General features: G+C 44.3%; 1 protein-coding gene across 5 annotated transcripts in view; it reads right to left on the reverse strand.

Annotated features, from left to right (window-relative positions):
* Positions 1-25,312, reverse strand: part of SLCO2B1 (solute carrier organic anion transporter family member 2B1) — a 196,513-nt gene that overhangs the window by 56,050 nt on the left and 115,151 nt on the right. For all 5 annotated transcript variants that reach the window (XM_073548504.1, XM_073548502.1, XM_073548500.1 and 2 more), the window contains 4 exons: positions 22,875-23,005; positions 13,593-13,695; positions 3,948-4,112; positions 434-632 (listed from right to left, as the gene is read on the reverse strand). In XM_073548504.1, coding sequence (XP_073404605.1) covers positions 434-632; positions 3,948-4,112; positions 13,593-13,695; positions 22,875-23,005 — 598 coding nt within the window. The remainder of the gene's footprint in view (positions 1-433; positions 633-3,947; positions 4,113-13,592; positions 13,696-22,874; positions 23,006-25,312) is intronic.

A 25,312-nucleotide genomic window follows, 5' to 3' on the forward strand; every position in this document is an offset into this window, starting at 1 on the left:
ATTTACCCAGAAACCCCCTTAAACATTATTAACTACATGCATCTTGTAGATTTTTCTTGTTCCTGTAGGGTCATGTATATTTAAAGTAAAATATCATTATTATTATTATTTTCTACATAGCTCACAAAAAATCTCCAAAATTCTGTACTAATTTCTCATATCTTATTCATAGTCAAACCACCATTCCTCGAACACAGAGCTTCATATCCCCTACAATGCCAGATGCCGCCACAAGAGGGGGCTCACTGCATATAGATTTTACATTGTCCTCAATAATATCACAGTTTACAGTCAGCTCCCCCTAGTGGTGGCTGCAGATAGACAGAGATGTAACATTTAAACTCGGTGTATGCCGGAGATTTGGGCTTTATATGAGGGCTGAGTAACTGCAATGTAAACTCATTTGTACAAAACATAAGAAATGTTTCCTTACCTCAAGTGCTGGTCAGCATTGGGACTTGCAAACTGCCGCGTTGAGCATCCCAAGAACAGCAGAGGAAGAGCAATCAGAACGCAGCACAACAATCCGATGACGCACATCGCTCCGCACTGCTTGTGGGATAACTGGAACCTCTTCATGATAAATCCACCTAATACAATGCCGGACATGGCCCCCGGGATATTCACAGATCCTGAGGAGAACGATATTAATTTACTCAACTGTAAAAACATGACGTATGTCCATGACACTGATCACTCAGAGGGCCGTTGTGCCCAATACAAGGCATATAAAACCTTTCCAGGGGATTCTCACCCTCAACCCCTGACCAAGCTGAACGTTTATCTTAAAAGTAGTCATGTTGACAAAACATTGATACAATGTATCACACAGTTCAGGATGTGTTACGGCCGTCGTCAGTGAGGGCCCCTATACCAATACAGAATATCCTATTACTAGTCCCCCTAATCAAACACTAATGAACCTTTTAGAGAAGCGATCAGGTTGTTTTTGGACCTAGAACCACCACCTTGGCTTATTGCAGATCTGGTAGACTAGACTGGAAGCTGCATCTGTATCAGGACACATAAGGACCGGTAGTAAACGTTCTTATCGTTCATGTCTCCAGAGCGCTTCCTTTCTTTATCCAGCAAAGCATTGACTTGATTAAACCTGTAGCATGTGCATCTACCAATGCTGACGCGTTTCGAGCCTGGCCGACTCTTAATTGTGGATTAAGTTAAAAAGTGACGGAACTACTGGTATGACAGCACTCAGAGCCATGGCAGAGAGAGTGTGTCGTGTCTGTACACACTGACATCGGCGATCTTTTATGGATGCTTCCATCAATGTGAGTCTATATTCATGGAATCCATGTCATGAATTGCTGACATTCTATAAATTAATTTACACCTTGAGGGGATCTGATTTAGCTGTAAAATGTAACAATCTTAATGCTCTGCAGATTAATGCTGAAATGCAGCACTCACAAGAGATACTTTCACTTAGTTCAGGTTGACAAGATACATTTCCTCTGCAAAAGTTGTAATTAACTCATTTAAAGCGTCATCACATTCTAAGTTCTATTTTCTGTGACAGGGTTGTGGGTGTAACCGCCTCAGTGCGATTCTATGCCCATGATACTATTTTAATGAAGACACAAAAAAAAGTTTTGCTTTCATCTCGCTTTGCTGATTTTCATGACTTCTAACAAAGTTGCTGGATACGTGGCATGCCTTATCCGGGCACAGTGGATTGCAGAAGATCCATGTATTGGATGGGGTGCGCTGTATCACGCAATGTCTTATATTACTGCTTCCTTTGTAACTTGATGCAAACTCACTGTTGCCAAGTGTAATCCGTCTCTAGCAGCAGATACAAAAATGGATTACAGGAAGGATCTTTGTCTCGACAGGAAGTGAAGGCGGGACTTTGTCTATTTACAGGAAGTGAAGGCGGGACTTTGTCTATTTACAGGAAGTGAAGGCGGGACTTTGTCTATTTACAGGAAGTGAAGGCGGGACTTTGTCTATTTACAGGAAGTGAAGGCGGGACTTTGTCTATTTACAGGAAGTGAAGGCGGGACTTTGTCTATTTACAGGAAGTGAAGGCGGGACTTTGTCTATTTACAGGAAGTGAAGGCGGGACTTTGTCTATTTACAGGAAGTGAAGGCGGGACTTTGTCTATTTACAGGAAGTGAAGGCGGGACTTTGTCTATTTACAGGAAGTGAAGGCGGGACTTTGTCTATTTACAGGAAGTGAAGGCGGGACTTTGTCTATTTACAGGAAGTGAAGGCGGGACTTTGTAGCTCTACAGGAAATTAAGGCGGGACTTTGTAGCTCTACAGGAAATGAAGGCGGGCCTTTGTCGCTACAGGGGGTGAAGGTGGGTAGTTGTCTCTACAGGGAGTGCAGGCGGGCGGTTGTCGCTACAGGAAGTGAAGGCGGGTCTTTGTCGCTACAGGAAGTGAAGGCGGGACTTTGTCGCTACAGGAAGTGAAGGCGGGACTTTGTCGCTACAGGAAGTGAAGGCGGGACTTTGTCGCTACAGGAAGTGAAGGCGGGACTTTGTAGCTCTACAGGAAATGAAGGCGGGCCTTTGTCGCTACAGGGGGTGAAGGTGGGTAGTTGTCTCTACAGGGAGTGCAGGCGGGCGGTTGTCGCTACAGGAAGTGAAGGCGGGTCTTTGTCGCTACAGGAAGTGAAGGCGGGTCTTTGTCGCTACAGGAAGTGAAGGCGGGTCTTTGTCGCTACAGGAAGTGAAGGCGGGACTTTGTCGCTACAGGAAGTGAAGGCGGGTCTTTGTCGCTACAGGAAGTGAAGGCGGGACTTTGTCGCTACAGGAAGTGAAGGCGGGACTTTGTAGCTCTACAGGAAATGAAGGCGGGCCTTTGTCGCTACAGGGGGTGAAGGTGGGTAGTTGTCTCTACAGGGAGTGCAGGCGGGCGGTTGTCGCTACAGGAAGTGAAGGCGGGTCTTTGTCGCTACAGGAAGTGAAGGCGGGTCTTTGTCGCTACAGGAAGTGAAGGCGGGTCTTTGTCGCTACAGGAAGTGAAGGCGGGACTTTGTTGCTACAGGAAGTGAAGGCGGGTATTTGTCTCTACAGGAAATGAAGACGGGCCTTTGTCTCTCCTCTCTATAGAAAGTGGGAACAGGTCTTTTTCTCTCTACAGGAAGGGGGGACAGGTGTTTATATTTCTACAGGAGATGGAGGTGGGTCTTTGTCTCTACAGGAAGTAGGGACAGGTCTTTATCTTTCTACAGGAAGTGACATGTGCCTTTATATATTTTCAAGAAGTGGAGGCAGATCTTTGTCTATCTTCAGGAAACAGGGTGGGCCTTTGCACCAATTGTGGGTGCGGTGTCATTCAGGGCAGAGAAGAGATTGGGCAATGGCGAGAGCAATGCATGCTGGGAGTGGGAGATACAGAATGCTCTGGCACCTATATTGCTTGCAGGAAGGAAGAGGAACTTCTCACTTAAAAAGTGAGAGTGGCAAGTTACACAGCAGGAGAATTGGGACGGTTCCTGGACATACTTGGCTGACACGTGCAACAAAGGTAGTTTAAGCATCTTATGAAGTACAAGGCAGCAAAACCAGACTCTACGTGGTTTGTTTAAAGCACAGCTCTGAGTTCATTAGGATTCTATTACTGTCAATGCAAAAATCCTCTTCTAACATTTCTGGCACATGTAGGCTGGGTAACATCAATCAATATAGGAGGGAGAGGTTGGAGTCCAGATTGTATGACTCCTCCTGATACTGACTCCACCCAGATGACTATTTAATGATAATTTGCATACAGAGTGAAGTTTAAAAAGTGATTTTTGGCGATTTGCCTGCACCTGATTTCGCACAAAGGTAGAAACCTTATTAGTTCATGTAATTGGGCATAACATGACCAAACCTGATGGCGTTACTGCTAGTGCCATGGGCCAATCGATAACTACAGGCACCCAGAAATCAGGTCGTATGGTCTGTCATCGATTTACATCGTGGCCACCTACCGATCATCAGATTAGCCAAGGATGCCGTGATCGAAAACTGTCTCTCCAAGAACTTGGCCATGAATGTCGCCAGCCCGCATATCATGGCGGACAGATTCGCTTGAGCCAAAACCACCAAGATATAGATTGGATTTTTCAAAGTCCTGAGCAAAACTTTGGGAAAGACTGAAACAAAAGAAAATTGAATTAATAACATGAATTACTGCAGTTTCCACCAATTACCCATGGCTGGTTTTGTACTGTCACTGTGAGTTGTACTCCTGAAGTTCACCACTAGGAGTGCTGTCGATAAAAGCATTGATGGTGTCTAGGGGTCAAGATGCTAGCTAACCCCTAAAATAAAGAGACAATGGTGTCTGTAAGTTCCTTACTGAGGACGTGATGGCTAAGATTTTCATACCTCTACCACCCTCCCAGTTTTCCATTAGTAGTAAAACATGACTACTTTCTTCCAAAAACAACGCCACTCCAGTCTAATGGTTGCTTTTGGTATTGCAGCTTACCTCCAATGGAAGAGATTGGTGCAAGCCTGCAGTGCCACACAAAACCTGTTGATGGGGAGGTACTGTTTTGGAAGAAAGATGCCATGTTTTTCTAATACTGTACAAATCACTTTAACCTAAACGGATACGTTTAAAGGGGTTGTCCATAATTTTAAAAACATTTTTATAAAACAATGCCACAGGTCGGCTCCGTTATTGCAGCTCAGCTTCATTCGTTTCAATGGAGATAAAGCTGCAATACCAGAAACAACCAGATGTGGTGCTGTTTCTAAAAAAAAATGACGACAAGTTTTTATTACATTATCTACTGTTCATCCTGGGCCTTCTGATTCATGAATAGAATGCAAGGATGGCAGTGAATACTGACACGTTTAGCTCAGTAGAAGGAATCATTGTTGTGATATCATTTTGCATAGGACTGCAGAACCAGGGAAATACTGACTATATTATAAACCCCATTAACCCCTCACCCACCCCCATTATATTTGACGTCTGCAATTTTCACTTTCTGGTTTCAATTTTCAGATAAGCCATATGCAGCTCCTGGAAAAGTGTGAATAATCCAAGGTCTCCGTGATGTGGAGTTCTTAACACCTCGGTCTCGGGAGGATTCAGAGGGAAGATGGCATTTTCTGTATTTAGAAGAAGGTTCCGTGGAGGCATCAGACTCGACAGTAACCTCCATAAATGTGCCGCCTCCTCCGGGACTCGTGACGAACAGTAGCCCCATCTGAGGTGTCAAGATCAAAAAACGCCGACACTTGTGAAAAGGACGAGGAAAAACTACAAAGACACCGAAACATAAGGCGCAGAAGACAGAAATGTCACTATGGAAAGTACAAGGACTGAGCACATGAAGAAATAAAAGATAAAACAACTGCAAAATAACAATAGGAAAAAATGACCTAATAATAGATTCAAATAATAAGATACTAGAAAAGTAACAAAAATAACTACGTAAGAAATACAGATAATAAAAGCAAAAAAACAAAATAATAGAAAACATAAAATGAGAAAATAATGACATAGTAACAAATGCAGATAAATGCAAAATGCCAGAAAAAAGAAAGAGAAAAAAATAACTGCATAATACATATTGATAATAAAATAAAAACAAAATAAAGGTCACTCAATGAAAAAACAATGACATACTAATAAATACAGAGAACTACAAAACATGAGAAAAAGAAATGGAGAAAATGTCAAGAAGATGTTTAAGAAGTAAAAAGCTGCTAAGTAGATAAAAACAATGGAAGCACAAAAGAACAACAAGGAATATAATAATAAATATAAAACAATTTTCAAGAATAAAAATAGTAAAATAAATTAGTGATGACATTAGTAGTACTTATAAATAAATGATTAAAAAAACGGTGTGGGGTCCCCCCCCCATTTTTAACAACTAGCCAAGCTAAAGCAGACAGTTGGGGGCTGGAATTCTCAGGCTAGTAAGGGGACATGATTATTGCCCCCCCAGCCTAAAAATAGCAGCCCACATAAATATACTATTATTACTATACTATATACAGCTCTGGCAAAAATTAAGAGCCCGCTGCACAGTTTTATAAAAATCAGCTTCTCTCTGTCTGACGGCCATTCCATTCCAGTGTCAGTTGAATTCCAACCAGAGTGCACCTCATTCTACTTAATGTGCTTCTGCTCAGGTGATCACCTGAACCAAATCTTGTCTAACGAATGAAAGTATAAAAAACATGGTGATCACAATCCTCTTGCAATAGGACAAGCTGGATGGCAAAACAAGTGCTAGTAATATCCCAAAAGTAATAGGAATGAAAAAATAACTTTTAACCACGGCAAAGGAGTTGAAAAGAAAAGTCCTGAGTGAGGAAAAGAAGGGCTCAATTCTGGCTTTACTAGCAGATGGATACAGTGAGCGTCATGTTGCCTCCATCCTTAAAGTTTTTAAGACGGCAGTCCATTACAACAAGGTCAAGCAGCAGACATTGGGGACAACAAAGCTACAGACCGGCAGAGGGTGAAAACGACTCTCCACTGACCTGGATGACCATTATCTTATTCGAATGTCACTCAGCAACCACAGGATGACATCACGTGACCTACAAAAGGAATGGCAAATGGCAGCTGGGGTGAAGTGCACGGCAAGAACAGTCCGTAACAGGCTCCTAGAGGCAGGGCTCAAGTCATGTAAAGCTATAAAAAAGCCTTTCATCAGTGAGAAGCAAAGGAGAGCCAGGCTGAAGTTTGCCAAAGACAATAAGGATTGGACCATAGAGGACTGGAGTAAGGTAATCTTCTCTGATGAGTCTAATTTTCAGCTTTGCCCAACACCTGGCCATCTAATGGTTAGACGGAGACCTGGAGAGGCATCAAGCCACAGTGTCTTGCACCCACTGTGAAATTTGGTGGAGGATCGGTGATGATCTGGGGATGCTTCAGCAAGGCTGGAATTGGGCAGGCTAATCTTTGAGAAGGACGTATGAATCAAGCCGCATACAAGGTCATCCTGGAAAAACAGCTGACTCCTTCTGCTCAGGCAACGTTCCCCAACTCTGAGGATAATGCGCCATGCCACATAGCTAGGTCAATCAATGTGTGGATGAAGGACCACCACATCAAATCCTGGTCATGGTCCAATCTCCAGACCTGAACCCCACTAAAAACCTCTGGAATGTAATCAAGAGGAAGATGGAGAGTCACAAGGCATCACACAAAGAAGAACTGCTGACATGTGTACCAGGAGTGGCATAAGGTCACCCAAAAGCCGTGTGAGAGACTGGTGGAAAGCAGCCAAGACGCAGGAAAGCTGGCATTAACAATCATGGGGATTCCACAAAATATTGATTTCTGAACTCTTCCTGAGGTAAAACATTAGTAATGTTGTTTCTAAATGATTATGAACTTGTTTTTTAGCATTATTTGATGTCTGCAAGCAGAAATTGAAATAAAGTTTTAATTTGAAACGTTTACATTTTTAGAAAATGAAAGACTTTTTCTTGGCATTTCATATAACATTAAACCTGCAGAAGGGATCAGGAAATGAATGGTCCTGGTCTCCTCTGCAGAACTGCTGTGTGAGCAAAATATAGAAGTCGATACAAACTGCTCAACATCAAAATTGCAAACACCAAGAAGAAAAAAGTGGTGGAATTGTGGAAATCACAGGATGGAGACGTCACTGATCTACAAATGAAGGAAAAATGGAAACTACATTTTTTAAGTCCGGAGTCATAGCCTCGTGCAGAAATCCCGTCACCTCCAGCCTCGGCTGCAATCACTGAGATCATTAATGGTCGTCTGAGGAAGGTTCTGCCGCGGAATGTACAAATCATCAGGAGATGCTGCCGGAAGCTGCTGTGTAATCACCGAATAATGACGTCCTTGATGCTCCCAGTGGAAGACAAATCTGTATACACTGCAGCCATGAGAGCACATACAGTCATGGCCAAAAGTGTTAGCACTCTTGAAATCGTTCCAGAAAATTAAGTATTTCTTCCAGAAAATTATTACAATTACTTGTTTTGTTATACACAGGTTTATTTCCTTTGTGTGTATTGAAACAACACAAAAAAAAAAGGAAAAATGGCAAATTGGACATCATTTCACACAAAACCAATAAAATGGGCCAGACAAAATTTTTGGCACCCTCAACTTAATATTTGGCTGAACATCCTTTTGAAAAAAAATGTTGAACCTCCACCATATTTGACTGTAGGTTCTATGTTTCTTTTCTTTGTCCTCATTCCTGTCCTCAAGACATCAGACAGTTCTCTTTACTTTCTGCTCTCTATGCTAATTGTGGCACAGACTGACACACAATGCAAAGATTGAGGCAACTTCTCCCCTTGTTATCTGCCTTCAGGTGTGATTTTCATATTGCCCACACTTGTTACTTGCCACAGGTGATTGTGAACGAGAATCACATGCTTGACACAAAGTTGCTTACCCACGATTTTAGAGTAAAACAGAGTAAAACAGCCCTGGCTCACATCACAAACCCGATTTCTCCAGCGATGCTCTAGGTGATGCTCTAGGTGTGCTGAACGCTTATGGAGGAAAACACGCACACCAGAAGACTTCATACACTTCAAATTTATGTTAAGGACATATAACTCTGCCCTTCACCTCGCCAAACAGACCTACTTCACCACCCTGATCTCCTCACTATCCAACAACCCCAAGAAACTTTTTGACACCTTTCACTCCCTCCTCAGGCCAAAAGCACAAGCCCCTATCACAGACATTTGTGCTGATGACCTGGCCTCCCACTTTATAGAGAAAATAGACAATATCCGCCAGGAAATCCGCTCCCAATCACCAAGTTCAGTGACTCCCATCCCTCCCTGCATTTCCCCTGGCTCACTCTCCACATTCGATCCCATCACAGAAGAAGTTTCCAGGCTCCTCTCCTCTTCTCGTCCGACTACATGCACAACCGACCCCATTCCCTCATATCTCCTCCAGTCTCTCTCTCCAGTCATCACAACTCACCTAACTACAATCTTTAATCTCTCCCTCTCCTCTGGCATTTTCCCCTCCTCCTTCAAACACTCTATCATTACTCCATTACTAAAGAAACCCACCCTCAACCCATCCTGCACAAACAGCTGCAGACCAGTCTCCAATCTCCCCTTCATCTCTAAATTCTTGGAGAGCCTGATATACTCCCGCCTTACCCGTTACCTCTCCACTCACTCCCTCCTAGACTCTTCACAGTCCGGTTTCTGCCCTCTACATTCGACAAACTGCACTCATCAAAGTGACCAATGACCTTCTGACAGCAAAACGTAACGGTGACCACTCTCTGCTCATTCTTCTCAACCTTTCTGCAGCTTTCGACACTGTTGACCACATTCTCCTACTCTCTAGGCACCAGTCACTAGGCTTTAAGGACACTGCTCTCTCCTGGTTCTCCTCCTATCTTTCTGACCGCTCCTTCAGTGTTCTGTTCTCTGGCTCCACTTCATCTCCTCTTCCTCTCACTGTCGGGGTACCTCAGGGCTCAGTCCTTGGCCCCCTTCTCTTCTCTCTCTATACGGCCCCAATTGGACAGACCATCAGCAGATTTGGCTTTCAGTACCATCTTTATGCTGATGACACACAACTGTACACATCATCCCCTGACCTTACCTCCGCTGTACTACAGAACGCCAGTGACTGTCTGTCTGCAGTCTCCAACATCATGTCTGCTCTCTATCTGAAACTCAACCTCTCCAAAACTGAACTTCTTCTGCTCCCCGCCATCTACTAACCTCCCTAAATCTGACATTTCCCTCTCCGTGGGTGGCACCATAATTACACCCCGACAGCAAGCGCGCTGTCTGGGCGTTATGTTTGACTCCGATCTCTCCTTCACCTCCCATATACAATCTCTTGCCCGCTCGTGCCGCTTACACCTAAAGAACATCTCTAGAATCCGCCCTTTTCTCACCATGGAAACAACAAAAACCCTCACTGTCGCCCTGATCCACTCCCGCCTGGACTACTGTAACGCTCTATTAATTGGCCTCCCCCTCACTCCACTCTCCCCTCTCCAGTCCATCCTTAATGCAGCAGCCAGGGTTGTCCATCTGGCTAATCGTTTCTCGGACGCGTCCGCTCTTCGTCAGTCGTTACACTGGCTGCCCATTCATTACAGGGTACAATTCAAAGTACTTGTTCTCACCCACAAAGCTCTCCACAGTGCGGCACTCCCCTACATCTCCTCCCTCATTTCTATCTATCGGCCTAACTGACCACTGCGCTCTGCAAATGACTTTCGACTAACCTCTGCCCTAATCCGTACCTCCCACTCCCGACTCCAAGACTTCTCCCGTGCTGCGCCAATCCTCTGGAATGCTCTACTCCAAGATATTAGGACTATCCACAATTTGCATAGTTTTAGGCGCTCCCTCAAAACACATTTGTTCAGAGCGGCCTATCACATTCAGTAATCAAAGTCATTTTATGCTTGTGTGTGTGTGGTGTGTGTGTAGCCCACTCACTATCTCCATCTATCCCCCACCCCCTGAAGATGGCTGGACCATCATTGTAAATACATCATTGTAAATACACACCTGTACTCTGTATCTCCCCCTCCTCATTGTAGAGTGTAAGCTCCCACGAGCAGGGGCGGCTGATTGTGCTTTAATTACTGTATTGTTAACGTTGTTACTTATGACTGTTGTGTTTGAAACTGTTCAACTGTAAAGCGCTGCGGAATATGTTGGCGCTATATAAATAAAGATTATTATTATTATTATTAAAGGTGCTGACAATTTTGTCCATTTTTGCGGTTTTGTGTGAAATTATGTCCAATTTGCCTTTTTTTTTTCCTCTGCTTTTTTGTGTTGTTCCAATACCCACAAAGGAAATAAACGTGTATAAGAAAACATGGGGAATTGCAATAATTTTCTGGGAAAAATAATTCATTTTCTGGAACAATGTCACTTTTGGCCATGACTGTATAGGCCACACAGGCTGCTCACAGGAGCTCCGGCGACATGTGGCCAAGATTGTAAGTGCGGGGACTTCTCTGTGTGGTTCTCATGATCCAGACTGAATAAGTCAAGATATTTTGAACATATAGTTTCCATTTTTCATCATTTGCATATCAGCGACATCTCCATCCTGTGATTTGCATAATTCAACCACTTTTCCTTGCTGGTGTACTAATGTCACCATCGAGGAGCGTATAGATGCCGGGCGTAATTGGTGAATACTATGACCTTGGTGGAGACGACGTCCCCTGGAGAAAGAGCAGCCGGTGACGGAGGTTACTACACATATAATGGAGCAATAGATGAATTTACACACAAATAGAGACAATGTGTCACTGATGTTTATGTGAAAGGAGGAAACAACCAAGGGACCCGGTGACTCAGGGGTGCGAGGTCTGACCGTCTGCCAGATGGGACTGGGCGTTATTAAGTTGTCGTTACATTTGGGAAACCATGACAAATAATTGTGAGATCAGCAGACGGAGGAGCGATGTAAAATCTGCCCTGTTATTCATATTTATACATGAAGGAAGAAGAGTTTAACACTTAAAAAACCAGCGACTATCCACATGTTACTATTCACATTATGAAGCGGTCAGCCGGATTCTTCTTCTCGCTCTTTTCCTGCCGCTGCTCTTTGTTTCCTTGCCAGTGATATATCATCAGCTCCTCCTGTATATTGCTGCATTACCAGGAGAATAGGAGGCGAGGAAAGGGAGGAAGGAATTGGGATAATGGTAGGGAAAAAAGACGGAAATAAGATTGGAAAAATACGAAAAAGTCAAGTGAAGAAAAACTAAAGAATCCAGAACAAGAAGGGAAATGAAATAAAAAAAAAAAAAAAAAAGGCAAAGAAAAGTAAAGGGAGGAAGAAGAGAAAAAGAAACAAGAAAGAATCTGAAGGGAAGATGAAAAGGACACTGAGGGGCAGGAGGAAGTGAAGTGAAAGGGGGAAAGAAAAAAATGGAATAGAAAATAAAACATAAAATGATTCAGGAAAGAGAAGGAAAAAAGTGATGTCAGTGTACTGGAAGTAAAGGACGATAACATAATAAAAGAATGGAAAGTGAAAAAGGGGAGAGAAAGGAGAAGAAGGGCATGGACAAGTGCCTGGAACATGGAAAGGGAGAAAGAAGGGAAAATTAAGGAGAAGAGGAAAATAAGATAAAAAGTAAGGCAAAAGAAAAACATGAGGAATGAGATTGAAAGGTGATAGGGAAGAGTGATAGAATGAGGGAAAAGAGGAGGAGATATGGAAAGGGAAGAGGAATGGGAAAGGTGGAAACCAAAAGAAAATAAAAAGGTCGGGGAGAAGGGGAAGAGATGAAAAACCTCACATCAGTGAATCTGGAGGAAATGAAGAAGAAAGGCGGAAGAGAAAGGAGAAAAAAAGCATAAGTATAAAGGAAACATGAATGTGAAAGAAAGAAAGTGAATGGAAAAGTGGAAGGAGAAGAAAAAGAAGGGAAGAAGAAAAAGAAGGGAAGATGAAGGAGAAAAGGTAACAAATAGAATGGGAACAAAATGTAAAAGTATAAAGGGAAAGTGAAGAGAAGGGGAAGTGGAGTGTCAAAGAAGAAAGAGGAAAGGAAAGGAAAGAGAAGGGGAAGAGAAGGGGAAGTGGAGAGTCAAAGAAGAGGAAAGGAAAGGGAAGAGAAGGGGAAGTGGAGAGTCAAATGAGAGGAAAGGAGAGGAAAGGGAAGAGAAGGGGAAGTGGAGAGTCAAATGAGAGGAAAGGAGAGGAAAGGGAAGAGAAGGGGAAGTGGAGAGTCAAAGAAGAGGAAAGGAGAGGAAAGGGAAGAGAAGGGGAAGTGGAGAGTCAAAGGAGAGGAAAGGAGAGGTAAGGAAAGGGAAGAGAAGGGGAAGTGGAGAGTCAAAGGAGAGGAAAGGAGAGGTAAGGAAAGGGAAGAGAAGGGGAAGTGGAGAGTCAAATGAGAGGAAAGGAGAGGAAAGAGAAGAGAAGGGGAAGTGGAGAGTCAAAGGAGAGGAAAGGAGAGGTAAGGAAAGGGAAGAGAAGGGGAAGTGGAGAGTCAAAGGAGAGGAAAGGAGAGGTAAGGAAAGGGAAGAGAAGGGGAAGTGGAGAGTCAAAGGAGAGGAAAGGAGAGGAAGGGAAAAGGAAGAGAAGGGCTAGTGGAGAGTCAAAGAAGAGGAAAGGAGAGGAAAGGAAAAGGAAGAGAAGGGAAGTGGAGAGTCAAAGAAGAGGAAAGGGAAGAAGGGTGAGAGAAATTAAAAAAGGGAAAAGACCAAAAAAATGACAGTAAAGTAAAAGGAGAGGAGAAGTGGAAAAGAAAGGAAAGTAGAATAAAGAAAAAAGAAAGAGAATGGCAAAAGGAATTGTGAAAGGGAAAGCGTCATATTTAGAAACAGGAAAGTGAAAGGAAGGACAAGAGGAGAAAAGAGAAGAATTGGAAAAAGAATAGAAAAGTAGAAGAGGAAATACAGTAAAGAAAAAACAAATAGGAAGGGGAAATGTATAAGGAAAAAGAAGAAAGATTGGGAACATTTCCTACTGCAGATAATTTATTCCCGCAGCTATCATGGGAAACCTTTCTACTTTCCCTTCGGGTATAACCTTGCATTGTGCTACTTTTCCTGACTTCTGTGTCATATGAATGAACCCAGCCTTTCAGGGGTTAATACAGAGTCCCTGAGACAACATTATGGGGGGTAATGAGGTTCAGTACCTCTGATGAACTTTGCCAAGGACACGGGTTCACTGGTGTCAGGATTATTTTTGAAGGCGTCCATCAGGCCGGGTTTTCTCTCCTCCGTGCTCTCACTGGTAACCTGCAAGAAGAAGAAATCAAGATGACTCTCAAGAGCAAAGAAAAGGAGCAGAGTCATCCGCAAGGCACAGAAGGGTTAATAAGAGAAGGAGAATGTCACATCATCATCATCGCAGGGTAACAGATCAATGTGACGAAACCCCCACTACCAACCATCATATACAGGGGCCCCAGAGCTGAATATGCTGCTATGTAACACACAGATAAGGTAGTAGGCGTCACCTGCAGTCCTATGTAACACCACAGATAAGGTAGATGTAACCTGCAGTCCTATGTAACACCACAGATAAGGTAGTAGGCGTCACCTGCAGTCCTATGTAACACCACAGATAAGGTAGATGTAACCTGCAGTCCTATGTAACACCACAGATAGCACAGTGATAACTGTCTATGTACAGATATTGTAGTAGATGTCACCTGCAGTCCTATGTAACGCCACAGATTACACAGCGGCAGCACAGTCATAGAGAGTACAGCTGCCCGTTGAGCTCGGTGATCCGGTCATGTAATATCGGATAGGTCAGTGCAGCGCTCTGCGGATTAATACGTCTTCCTCTAGAGCAGAGATCTGACACTGGTTGTGTTTGTAGCATTGATATGACCCTCCCCTCTTGCCATTATTTCCTATGTCCCTGTGTCAGTGATTACTGCTCCTCGCATGCTATTCTGGGGCTGCGGATAACACCGGCCCCATAGTATCGCGGTGGCGGTTGTCTCTCAGCTTCCGTTATTTTTCCTGGTCACAGATTGTAAATATTTTCAGTCATTTGACTTTTTCTTCCAAATCTCTAGAATGAAGCAGTCAGATGCGCGTCCTCCTCCGCCACTTCCTCTTTATAATGACATCTGTCATCCAGAGCACGTGCCAAAAAGCATTGTGCAAGTGTCAGCCCACCGCACACGTGGCAGAGCGGAATGTGCCAGACAACCGCCTCTTATATCGTGGGCAGTGTTATTTGTGCACTGTATGGTGCCTTTATTTTTACACTGTGTATCGCTATTATTTGGCCATTATATTGTGCACCATTAGGAAGGAAGGGGCGATGCCTAGCACAGATCTAGAGCCCCCCGACTTCAATGGAATCTCCACTGTAACTACTTTTGCGTGGGAAAAAAAAAAATCGGTTCCTTTCTCTCATCCAGGAGAGCGGGACGGATTTTATTCTCACTTGTGATCTGTCTACAATCTGTTTTTGTACAAAGCAGCTATTAATCATTTACAGTTTCCCATTTTACAGAACTGCAATGTATCAGATTTTTTTTTTCTCGCAGCCATCAGATTTCGGAGTGAAATTGTAGCAAGCTGAAAACAGCTGCGAAAATACACAGATCTGCACGGCCTTATGGAATCATAGAGTCCTAGAATGTTAGAGTTGGAAGGGACCTCCGGGGTCATCGTGTCCAACCCCCTGCTCAATGCAGGAGTCACTAAATCATCCCAGATAGATGTCTGTCCAGCCTCTGTGTGAAGACTTCCATTGAAGGAGAACTCACCACTTCTCGTGGCAGCCTGTTCCACTCATTGATCACCCTCACTGTCAAAAAGTGTTTTCTAATGTCTAATCTGTGTCTCCTCCCATTCAGTTTCATCCCATTGCTTCTAGTCTTTCCTTGTGCAAATGAGAATAAAGATGATCCTTCTACAATGTGACAGCCCTTCAGATATTTGTAGACAGCTATTAAGTTTCCTCTTAGCCTTCTTTTTTGCAGCTAAACATTCTCAGATCCTCTATCCATTCCTCGCAGGACATACTTTTCAGTCCGCTCACCATCCTGTTCGCTCTTCTCTGAACTTGTTCCAGGTTTTCAATGTCTTTTTAGAATGTGGTGCCCAGAACTGGACACAGTATTCCAGATGAGGCCTGACCAAGGACAAGTAGAGGGGGATTATTACTTCACGTGAACTAGACCGTATGCTTCTCTTAATACATCCTAGAACCGTGTTTGCCTGTTTTGCTCCTGCATCACACTGTTGACTCATGTGCAATCTGTGATCTATTAGTATACCCAAGACTTTTTCACACGTGTTGTTGCTTAGTTCTATTCCTCCCATTCTATAGATGTAATATTCGGGTTTTTTTGCCCAGATGTAGAATCTTGCATTTCTTCCTGTTAAATATTGAGGTGAACATGTATTCCCATAAAATTTAAATTTTATTCAATAGAAATTAAAAAACACCTATGACCGTGAGTAAATAATCAATAAATTTCCTTAAAAGCCCTGTTAAAGGCTACAATATACTATCTGCACCCTTCCTTGCCGTGGAGGTTGGCACCCTAATAAATACGGTTGTTTGGCGCCCCCACTCAACGTCGTCTGACCCTGTCTCCCCTACCTCACCCTAATTTCACAGGTGGGAAAACAATGCCAGATAGAAACGATATGAAGGAAGGGAAAAACCTTAGCATACACAGAATGCAATGCAAGAGTAACCAGGGCAATAAGCCCACAAATATAATGATAGTAAAGGTAACCCCAAAAAAGGCTACTATCAATAGCCCTCACAGAACAACTATTAAAATTGCCTATTGATACACAATAAACCAATGAGCCAGAAGATAACCATGAATTGCTACCAGCATGATGAATAAGATAAACATGCAGACAAGGACATCACGTCCCAGCAATAAATTAGCAGTATATGGCAATTGGTAATCGCCTCTGTTAATGCAGATAAAGAAACCACTGATGGTGTATAAAGATAAACATGATGTAATATTGTTCCATAATAAACAAATAAATAAAGAGATTTTAGAACACCACCCGGTGGCTACTTATCGTCAAAGTCGCCCCGACGCGTTTCCCCGGTGTAACGGTTCATCAGGAGGACCCAGACTTCAATGCCACTGATACTCGATATGCTCCATGATGCCAAAAGATAACAGGATATAAACATGGCATGGCGGCGGTCACAGAAAATAAATTTAAATATCCCCCGCTATCATGTGTCAACAAAGCCCATTGGGTGCACGGTCACAGAGGATACACGTCATCCACTTTGCCCAGCCAATCACTGAGTGTTACTCATTACCCATTCCCATTGCGTTCCACTATCGGACCAGCGTGCGTGTCACGCCTACTGCGCATGACCGGAAGTGATGTACCGGAACATAACGGCGCTTGTTACCTTGCGACCAAGAAAAACAGACACGGCATCAAACCGTGACCTAATCGCACGCAGGCGCATTAGCGCCAAGGTGATAGACCAAATAACGTCAGCATCTATCCCTAAATAGCCCAGATTTTAGAACAAGAAAAGGGGCGTACATAATAGTCCAATACTTAACGCATATATCAAACCGAGCTATATATAATAATAATAGTAGTATACCCAAATTAAATATATAGCGAGAATATATAATCTCTCAGTATAGTAACACTGGAGAAAGTGAATTTTAAAAAATATGCTCTAAAATATTAACATTAGAACAAATGCTTTATTGATAATAAGACTCATAATAGAGTTAGTGCGAAATTATTACGCACTACTTGCAAATAGACTAGCTACACATTATCCAAAGAAAAAAATCTGGTTTATTTTGGGGGTGAAGACAACCATAGGCAGTTAAATACTCAAAAACTCCTAAAGAAAACATATGAATGACAGGCATTCATTTAGACCTTTCGGGGACAGGGATTGGAGTCTATATATCCATTCTGCTTCTCTTCTTTGTATAATTTTGTCAAGGTCCCCCCCCCCCCCCGAGGTTTGGGTCTGACTAACTCAATCATACAAAAAGTAATATCCTTCAGGGATCCGGCATGCACCTCATTCATATGTCGCGCAATAGATGTATCCCTATTATTTTTAATATCATTCAGGTGCTCACCTACTCTTATCCTGAGCTCCCTGATGGTCTTACCAACATAATCCAGAGGGCATGTACATGTTGCTTTGTACACCATACCAGAGGATCTACAGTTCCCAAAATCCCTAATATTATAGGTCTTTCCATCCACTGAACTGCAAAATGTTTTAGATTGTGACATAACACCACATCTCGAGCAGTTTCCACATTTGAAAAAACCTTGTGGTTTACGAGAAAGCCAAGTACCTTCCTTTTTTGGTCTCTGATAAAAGCTATGTACCAAACGGTCCCCAAGGGACCTGCCCTTTCTGTAGGTAATACTCGGCTTGGGCGTAATAATGCCCCTCAGGTCTGGGTCTGCCAAAAGAATACCCCAGTGTTTTCTGAAGATATTATATACCCTTTCAGCTTGGCCATCAAATGTGCCTATCATCCTAACCATTTTTTCATCATTCCTCTTTTCTTTAACCCCCAACAATATAGATCTATCAGTAGACAAGGCTTCCTGATACGATTTTCTCAAAATATATTCTGGATAGCCTCTCATTTGAAACCTATGGTGCAAATCATCAGCCTGGTTTCTAAAAGCAACCAAATCTGAGCAGTTCCTCCTGATACGAAGGAACTGTCCCTTCGGTATACCTCTTTTAAGGGGGACTGGATGATGACTTGTCCAATTGAGGAGATTATTTGTAGATGTCGGTTTCCGATAAGTAAGAGTCTCAATATTGCCATTCCGTTTTTTAATAATTCTTCCTGTTAAATACCATTCAGTTAGTCGCTGCCCATTGTTCAAGCTTCTTCTGAATCATTTCTCTGTCTTCTCTAGTGTCAGCTATCCCTCCTAGCTTTGCACAACATTGGTCCGAGCACAATGCAATTTTTTATCAGTTGCACTTGTGAGTGAACCCTACAGCAGAGTCAGAGTCACACCGCTACCGGCAGGGTTAGTCATCTGGGTGGCTGGGAAGATCACCTGATTACCGGGGCGCATTAATACCTTGTTGGGGTGATGGCAGGGGTCATTAATACTGACTATGGGCACAAAAGTGTAATTATATCTGTGCAGGGCACTAGTGGAGCACTAACACTGTGCCCTACCTAAAATTACTGCCTACAAGGGGCAACAAAGATGATTGGGAAATTGTTGTGGAAACGACTTCATTCTGAAAGCTAAAATCTGTAGTATGAGACAATTTCATTTGTGGATTTTCTCTGCACTGTGTGTATGAGGTTTCTGGTGCTGTAGCATCACTTTCTACACTCTTCAGGAATATTACATCTGCTTCTTCTCGGTCCCGTGTGGACATATCCTTACTGTACTGAGAAGATCAATATTTGCGGAATTGTACCATCTGGGGCACTATCAATGCCTGGGGCACAATGTATCAATTTGGCACTTTTGTTACTAGTTGTGCCGTCTGTGTGGCACTTCTTTTAGACGTAGCCATAGGTATTATACCTGCATTACCTACTATGTGGCACAGTATTTGGGTACATCATGCCCCACAGTAGGTACAGCTATAGGGGCTGGCGGGGCAGTAAATGGCACATAATAGAGGTTAGAAGCCGGATGGGGCACTTGTGTAAGTCAAATAAAAGGTGAGAAGAGTACTTGAAAAGTGAGGAACTGTGAGGAGCTGGTCACTTACTGAAGACAATTGGACGAATGGACGTAGAGCAGAGTCCACGGCTCTATGGGATGCAGACTTTTTCCTGCACGAATCACTGGTTGCATCAATCCTATTATTGCATTTTTTTTACAGATTTGCTAGCTGTGTTTTATTAGAAATTTCCTTGCTCATCAGTTCAGGAATCAATGTTTCCATTCAGTGACAGTAAGAGGATGAAGATGTGCAGGCTGGATCTTATGCATATGTAAGGGAGTGACATAATACTATTTCCTTGCTCTGCCTCCTTTAGTGTTCTTAATGTATTATTTATAGTGATCCGGTGATACTGCTACATGTCGTCATGTATTACCACCCAGAGTCAATGGTATTGCCACACTTTTCTACATGTGTTACCATTTCCTGTAAATGTGTTGTGTTCCATTGTATAATATTATATTTTAGATAGGGAAAGGGTAGTGCACCCCTTGGACACTAGAGGGGGGAACTTTCGCATATAGAGTTCTTAGTAAGGTAGGGTTAAGTGTAGAAGGGGCTGATGGGAGGTAAGGCTAGGTTAGAGGGAAGTTAGTTCAGATGGGGCCAGGGCGCCCGAAGTGTCCACACGGGCTATAGGCCCAGGACGGCTCGGCAGCCACGCAACGTTAATTAGCCCAAGTTATCCACAGCTATTGGACATCAGTACAGTGAGCCAGAATAGCAGTTAATATGTGGCGACTTATCGCTTGGGCGAACGCTCTTACGGCTGGAGTCGGACAGAGTGAGGAACAGAAGGATGCTGTAGCTTCACAGGGAGCAGTACAGACGGGTCGGATGCTTCTCCAGAGGCAACTAATCCAGGTGGCTGATGATCTCAAGTCTGGGGTGAAACAGGCAGAAGGAATTGTCATCATGTCAAGGTTAGGCCAGGAAGAAGCTGGGAAGCAGTCTAAGATGGTCCGGTCCGGGTATGTGTCATGTGGAAGTGTCAGCAAAGTAGGGAAAGCTGAGGTAGCATGTAAAGAAGGATATGGAACAAATGATGTGCCAACTGTGGAGATGTTATATGAAGTTGTCAGTAAAGAAACCGTTCAAGTTGCCACGGACTGTGTCTCAGTTACTGGGAGTCACCTCGGAGGGGGCTATCGTCGCTTGGGAAGTGACCAGAGGGACCCAAACCTGGAAACGCAGGTACGCTGAGTAGCGGACTTTACTTTTCTGTGAGGGAAGGCCTGGACACTGATGCTTTAGTGTCCCTGGCCACGACTATCGTCCTGGCCTCCCCTTACACACACATAAGGCCAAACCCAAGAGTTTGAGCTAAAACCAAATGACTAAGGGTGAGGGTGTGAACACTTGTGCCCTTTAACGGGTCTGATCCCAAGGAGGGAGGAAAAGAAGCCACATGTTTAGTCAGAGAGTTGGGAGAGTGACATTGAAGGGAAATGATCTAGGAAGAGTTACAGCTAGAATATTTCAACATTTAGGGCCACAGTTTTGTACAAGGGGCCGCACTATGACCTAAACCTGGTCTAGAAAGGGACATTTAGTAGCAGGGCCCCATCCCCATGTCCAATGTCCGCCATGATCCAAGCATGGGAGTAAGTTTACAGCTTGTGATCAGAGCGCTGGATGTAGCAGAGCCCTTTGGGCCCCATGTGCCCCTGCTTCTTTGTCTCGTGTCCCTCCTTTCTCCCCAATATTTGATTGTTACAGCTCTATTCATTATTTTGCACTCAGCAAAACAGACAAACCACAACTTGTTCTGCGTCCAAACACTGCAGAATTCAGGATCTCGTTCTCGTCCTTTCCACGTGGCCGCGTTATGGAAGAACCGCATGTAAAACATTCAGAACGATCGGACATAGAAAGGTGTAAGGTGCACGGTCCGAGTAAGATTCTGGCACCCAGACGTTTTACTGAAGCTCAGTTACAGGATGTGCAAGATTCAATGACTCACGTGCTGCAGGACATGGCTACATACACAGGGGCAGCACATGAGGCTGCAGTGGGGTCCATCCAGATGGGCTAATGGGGGGCTTCTTACAGGTTGGTCTTGTCCTTATATTCTTCGAGGTGAGAATCTGCACAGGTGCTGAAATGTTACTAAAATCGTGTACAAGGGCCATAAAATGGAAAGGTTAGGTCCGGACCTATGAGTGTGGGGTGGGTAAAGAAGCACCACGCAGGTCTTAAAGGGAGTCTGGAAGCAGGTTTTAATTTGCAATGTAATCTGACAGCAGCATGATGTACAGACAGAGACCCTGATTCCAGCGATGTATCATTTAGTTCATTGAGTGCAACAGTTGTGATAGAATCATAGGTTTTTCTGCTGCAGATGTAGCAGAGCTCAGAATGCTGAGCTGTGTATAACCCCGCCCACACCACTGACAGTTGTGTATAACCCCATCCACACCACCAACAGCTGTGTATAACCCCACTCACATCACGGACAGCTGTGTATAACCCCATCCACACCACCAACAGCTGTGTATAACCCCACCCACACCACCGACAGCTGTGTATAACCCCGCCCACACCACTGACAGCTGTGTATAACCCCATCCACACCACCAACAGCTGTGTATAACCCCACCCACATCACTGACAGCGGTGTATAACCCCGCCCACATCACGGACAGCTGTGTATAACCCCACCCAGATAACTGACAGCTGTGTATAACCCCGCCCACATTACGGACAGCTGTGTATAACCCCACCCACACCACCAACAGCTGTGTATAATCCCGCCCACACCACTGACAGTTGTGTATAACCCCATCCACACCACCAACAGCTGTGTATAACCCCACCCACATCACTGACAGCTGTGTATAACCCCGCCCACATCACGGACAGCTGTGTATAACCCCACCCACACCACCGACAGCTGTGTATAACCCCACCCACATCACTGACAGCTGTGTATAACCCCGCCCACATCACGGACAGCTGTGTATAACCCCACCCAGATAACTGACAGCTGTGTATAACCCCGCCCACATTACGGACAGCTGTGTATAACCCCACCCACACCACCAACAGCTGTGTATAATCCCGCCCACACCACTGACAGTTGTGTATAACCCCATCCACACCACCAACAGCTGTGTATAACCCCACCCACATCACTGACAGCTGTGTATAACCCCGCCCACATCACGGACAGCTGTGTATAACCCCACCCACACCACCGACAGCTGTGTATAACCCCGCCCACATCACTGACAGCTGTGTATAACCCCGCCCACATCACTGACAGCTGTGTATAACCCCGCCCACATCACGGACAGCTGTGTATAACCCCACCCACACCACGACAGCTGTGTATAACCCCACCCACATCACTGACAGCTGTGTATAACCCCGCCCACATCACGGACAGCTGTGTGTAACCCCACCCACACCACCGACAGCTGTGTATAACCCCACCCACACTGGTAATTGGCAGCTGCATACATTGTATAGTAACAGCAAGTTGCTAATTAGTGGTGTGGGCGGAGAAGGACTAGGAACTAGGAGGCACAAGAGACCTAGTCCTGTACTGATAATCCCCGCTGATAAAACACTGATTTTTATGAAGCAAAACAAAAAACAGTCCAGTAAGTGACACATGTCTGGAAATGACAAACTCCAAACTCTTCTATCTATCTATCTATCTATCTATCTATCTATCTATCTATCTATCTACAGTATCTATCTCCCCTTCTCCATTGCAGTATGTGTGTAGTTTAGTGTCCGGACATTAGATGGTAGTTACCTCTTTTGGCATTTCCCTGGGGAAGAAGAAGTAAGGAATGGAGGTCAGCGCTACAATGCTCGCTGCCACTATGAAGCCGAGCCACCAGGCCCCGATCCAGCGCGGGTCACTGGGAGTCAGAACTATTTCACCTACGAAACAAAGGAAAAGCAGTGAAGAGCAGATTCACGATTTATGGTATTTATACATTGTTTATGAGTTTTTTTCTTTATTATTTTACAAAACTTTATTTTTTACTCTATAATAAAGTCTGGGCAGAAATAAGTGAAACCACTGCCAGAGACAAGGAGGATTTCATCATTGTAAAGCAGATTCTACAATTAGATTTTTTTTTTACTTGTTATATTTTTTTATAAATATTTTATTTAGCTTATTTACAAGATTGGAAGCTTTTTCTTAGTGTTTATTGTATTCTTTCATTTTAAAAGGGCTTATCACAACTCATGTGAAGGATGCAAGGAGAAGGACGGCTGCTACAATGCCCAGGAGAAGAGGAGATCATTCCAGGGTGGACTCATGAGCTACGGAGGTGCTGCTAATGGTTTTCTCATAGGGGTTAGTGGCCCGTGGAAGTTCAGGTTCTGGAACAAGAACCAAACTTTACTCCAAGGTTCAGTTCGAGTACCAGAACTTTTCACAACCAGAACCCCATTGAAAAGAATGGGGAACCAAAGTTTTAAGCTGGAAAATTCTCTCTCAGACTGTCGGGAGAAGTCCGTGTTCGACGTTTAGCACCGGACATAAACTGTCGGGTACGAACCCCGAAATATAAATTCGGGTTCGGTCATCTCTAGACTCTAACATTTCTGAGTTTGCTAAGACTGTGGGGAATGTTCAGAGACAATCCCAGCAAATGTGAAATGGGGCCGAGTGATGGACATTGTTCCTGTCTCGTGGTGGGACTTTATAGAATGAATTGTGGTTCTGGTATGTTGGGCCGCGGCACCATTCTCTTGCAGGTGGTTAGCATTGTGGTGAAGCGGAACACTATGGACAGTATGACTGTTAGCTCCACTGTCCCACCAGGGCAAAGACCTCTATGAATGTGCAACTCACAATGGATTACAGGCCTGGAAACATTATCTACAAGTGTCACCAATGTGCACTGGCAGACCCCCCCGATCAGCCTGGATCCAGAGAGGGAATACTGGATATGGGGGCAGAAGGGCATCATACTGTGTATAGGTGGGATCATACAATGTGGAGGCACTGAGGGAGCATCATACTGTGTATAGGTGGGATCATACAATGTGGAGGCACTGAGGGAGCATCATACTGTGTATAGGTGGGATCATACAATGTGGAGGCACTGAGGGGGCATCATACTGTGTATAGGTGGGATCATACAATGTGGAGGCACTGAGGGAGCATCATACTGTGTATAGGTGGGATCATACAATGTGGAGGCACTGAGGGAGCATCATACTGTGTATAGGTGGGATCATACAATGTGGAGGCACTGAGGGGGCATCATACTGTGTATAGGTGGGATCATACAATGTGGAGGCACTGAGGGAGCATCATAGTGTGTGTAGGTGGGATCATACAATGTGGAGGCACTGAGGGAGCATCATACTGTGTATAGGTGGGATCATACAATGTGGGGGCACTGAGGGGGCATCATACTGTGTGTAGGTGGGATCATACAATGTAGAGGCACTGAGGGGCATCATACTGTGTATAGGTGGGATCATACAATGTGGAGGCACTGAGGGAGCATCATACTGTGTATAGGTGGGATCATACAATGTGGAGGCACTGAGGGAGCATCATACTGTGTATAGGTGGGATCATACAATGTAGAGGCACTGAGGGGCATCATACTGTGTATAGGTGGGATCATACAATGTGGAGGCACTGAGGGAGCATCATACTGTGTATAGGTGGGATCATACAATGTGGGGGCACTGAGGGAGCATCATACTGTGTATAGGTGGGATCATACAATGTGGAGGCACTGAGGGAGCATCATACTGTGTGTAGGTGGGATCATACAATGTGGGGGCACTGAGGGGGCATCATACTGTGTGTAGTGGGATCATACAATGTAGGAGCACTGAGGGAGCATCATACTGTGTATAGGTGGGATCATACAATGTAGAGGCACTGAGGGGCATCATATTGTGTATAGGTGGGATCATACAATGTGGAGGCACTGAGGGAGCATCATACTGTGTATAGGTGGGATCATACAATGTGGGGGCACTGAGGGGCATCATACTGTGTATAGGTGGGATCATACAATGTGGAGGCACTGAGGGAGCATCATACTGTGTGTAGGTGGGATCATACAATGTGGGGGCACTGAGGGAGCATCATACTGTGTGTAGGTGGGATCATACAATGTGGGGGCACTGAGGGGGCATCATACTGTGTGTAGGTGGGATCATACAATGTAGAGGCACTGAGGGAGCATCATACTGTGTGTAGGTGGGATC

The sequence above is a fragment of the Dendrobates tinctorius genome, unplaced genomic scaffold (assembly GCF_039654945.1).
Source record: "Dendrobates tinctorius isolate UK_male_01 unplaced genomic scaffold, ASM3965494v1 ptg000157l, whole genome shotgun sequence".
NCBI lineage: Eukaryota > Metazoa > Chordata > Amphibia > Anura > Dendrobatidae > Dendrobates > Dendrobates tinctorius.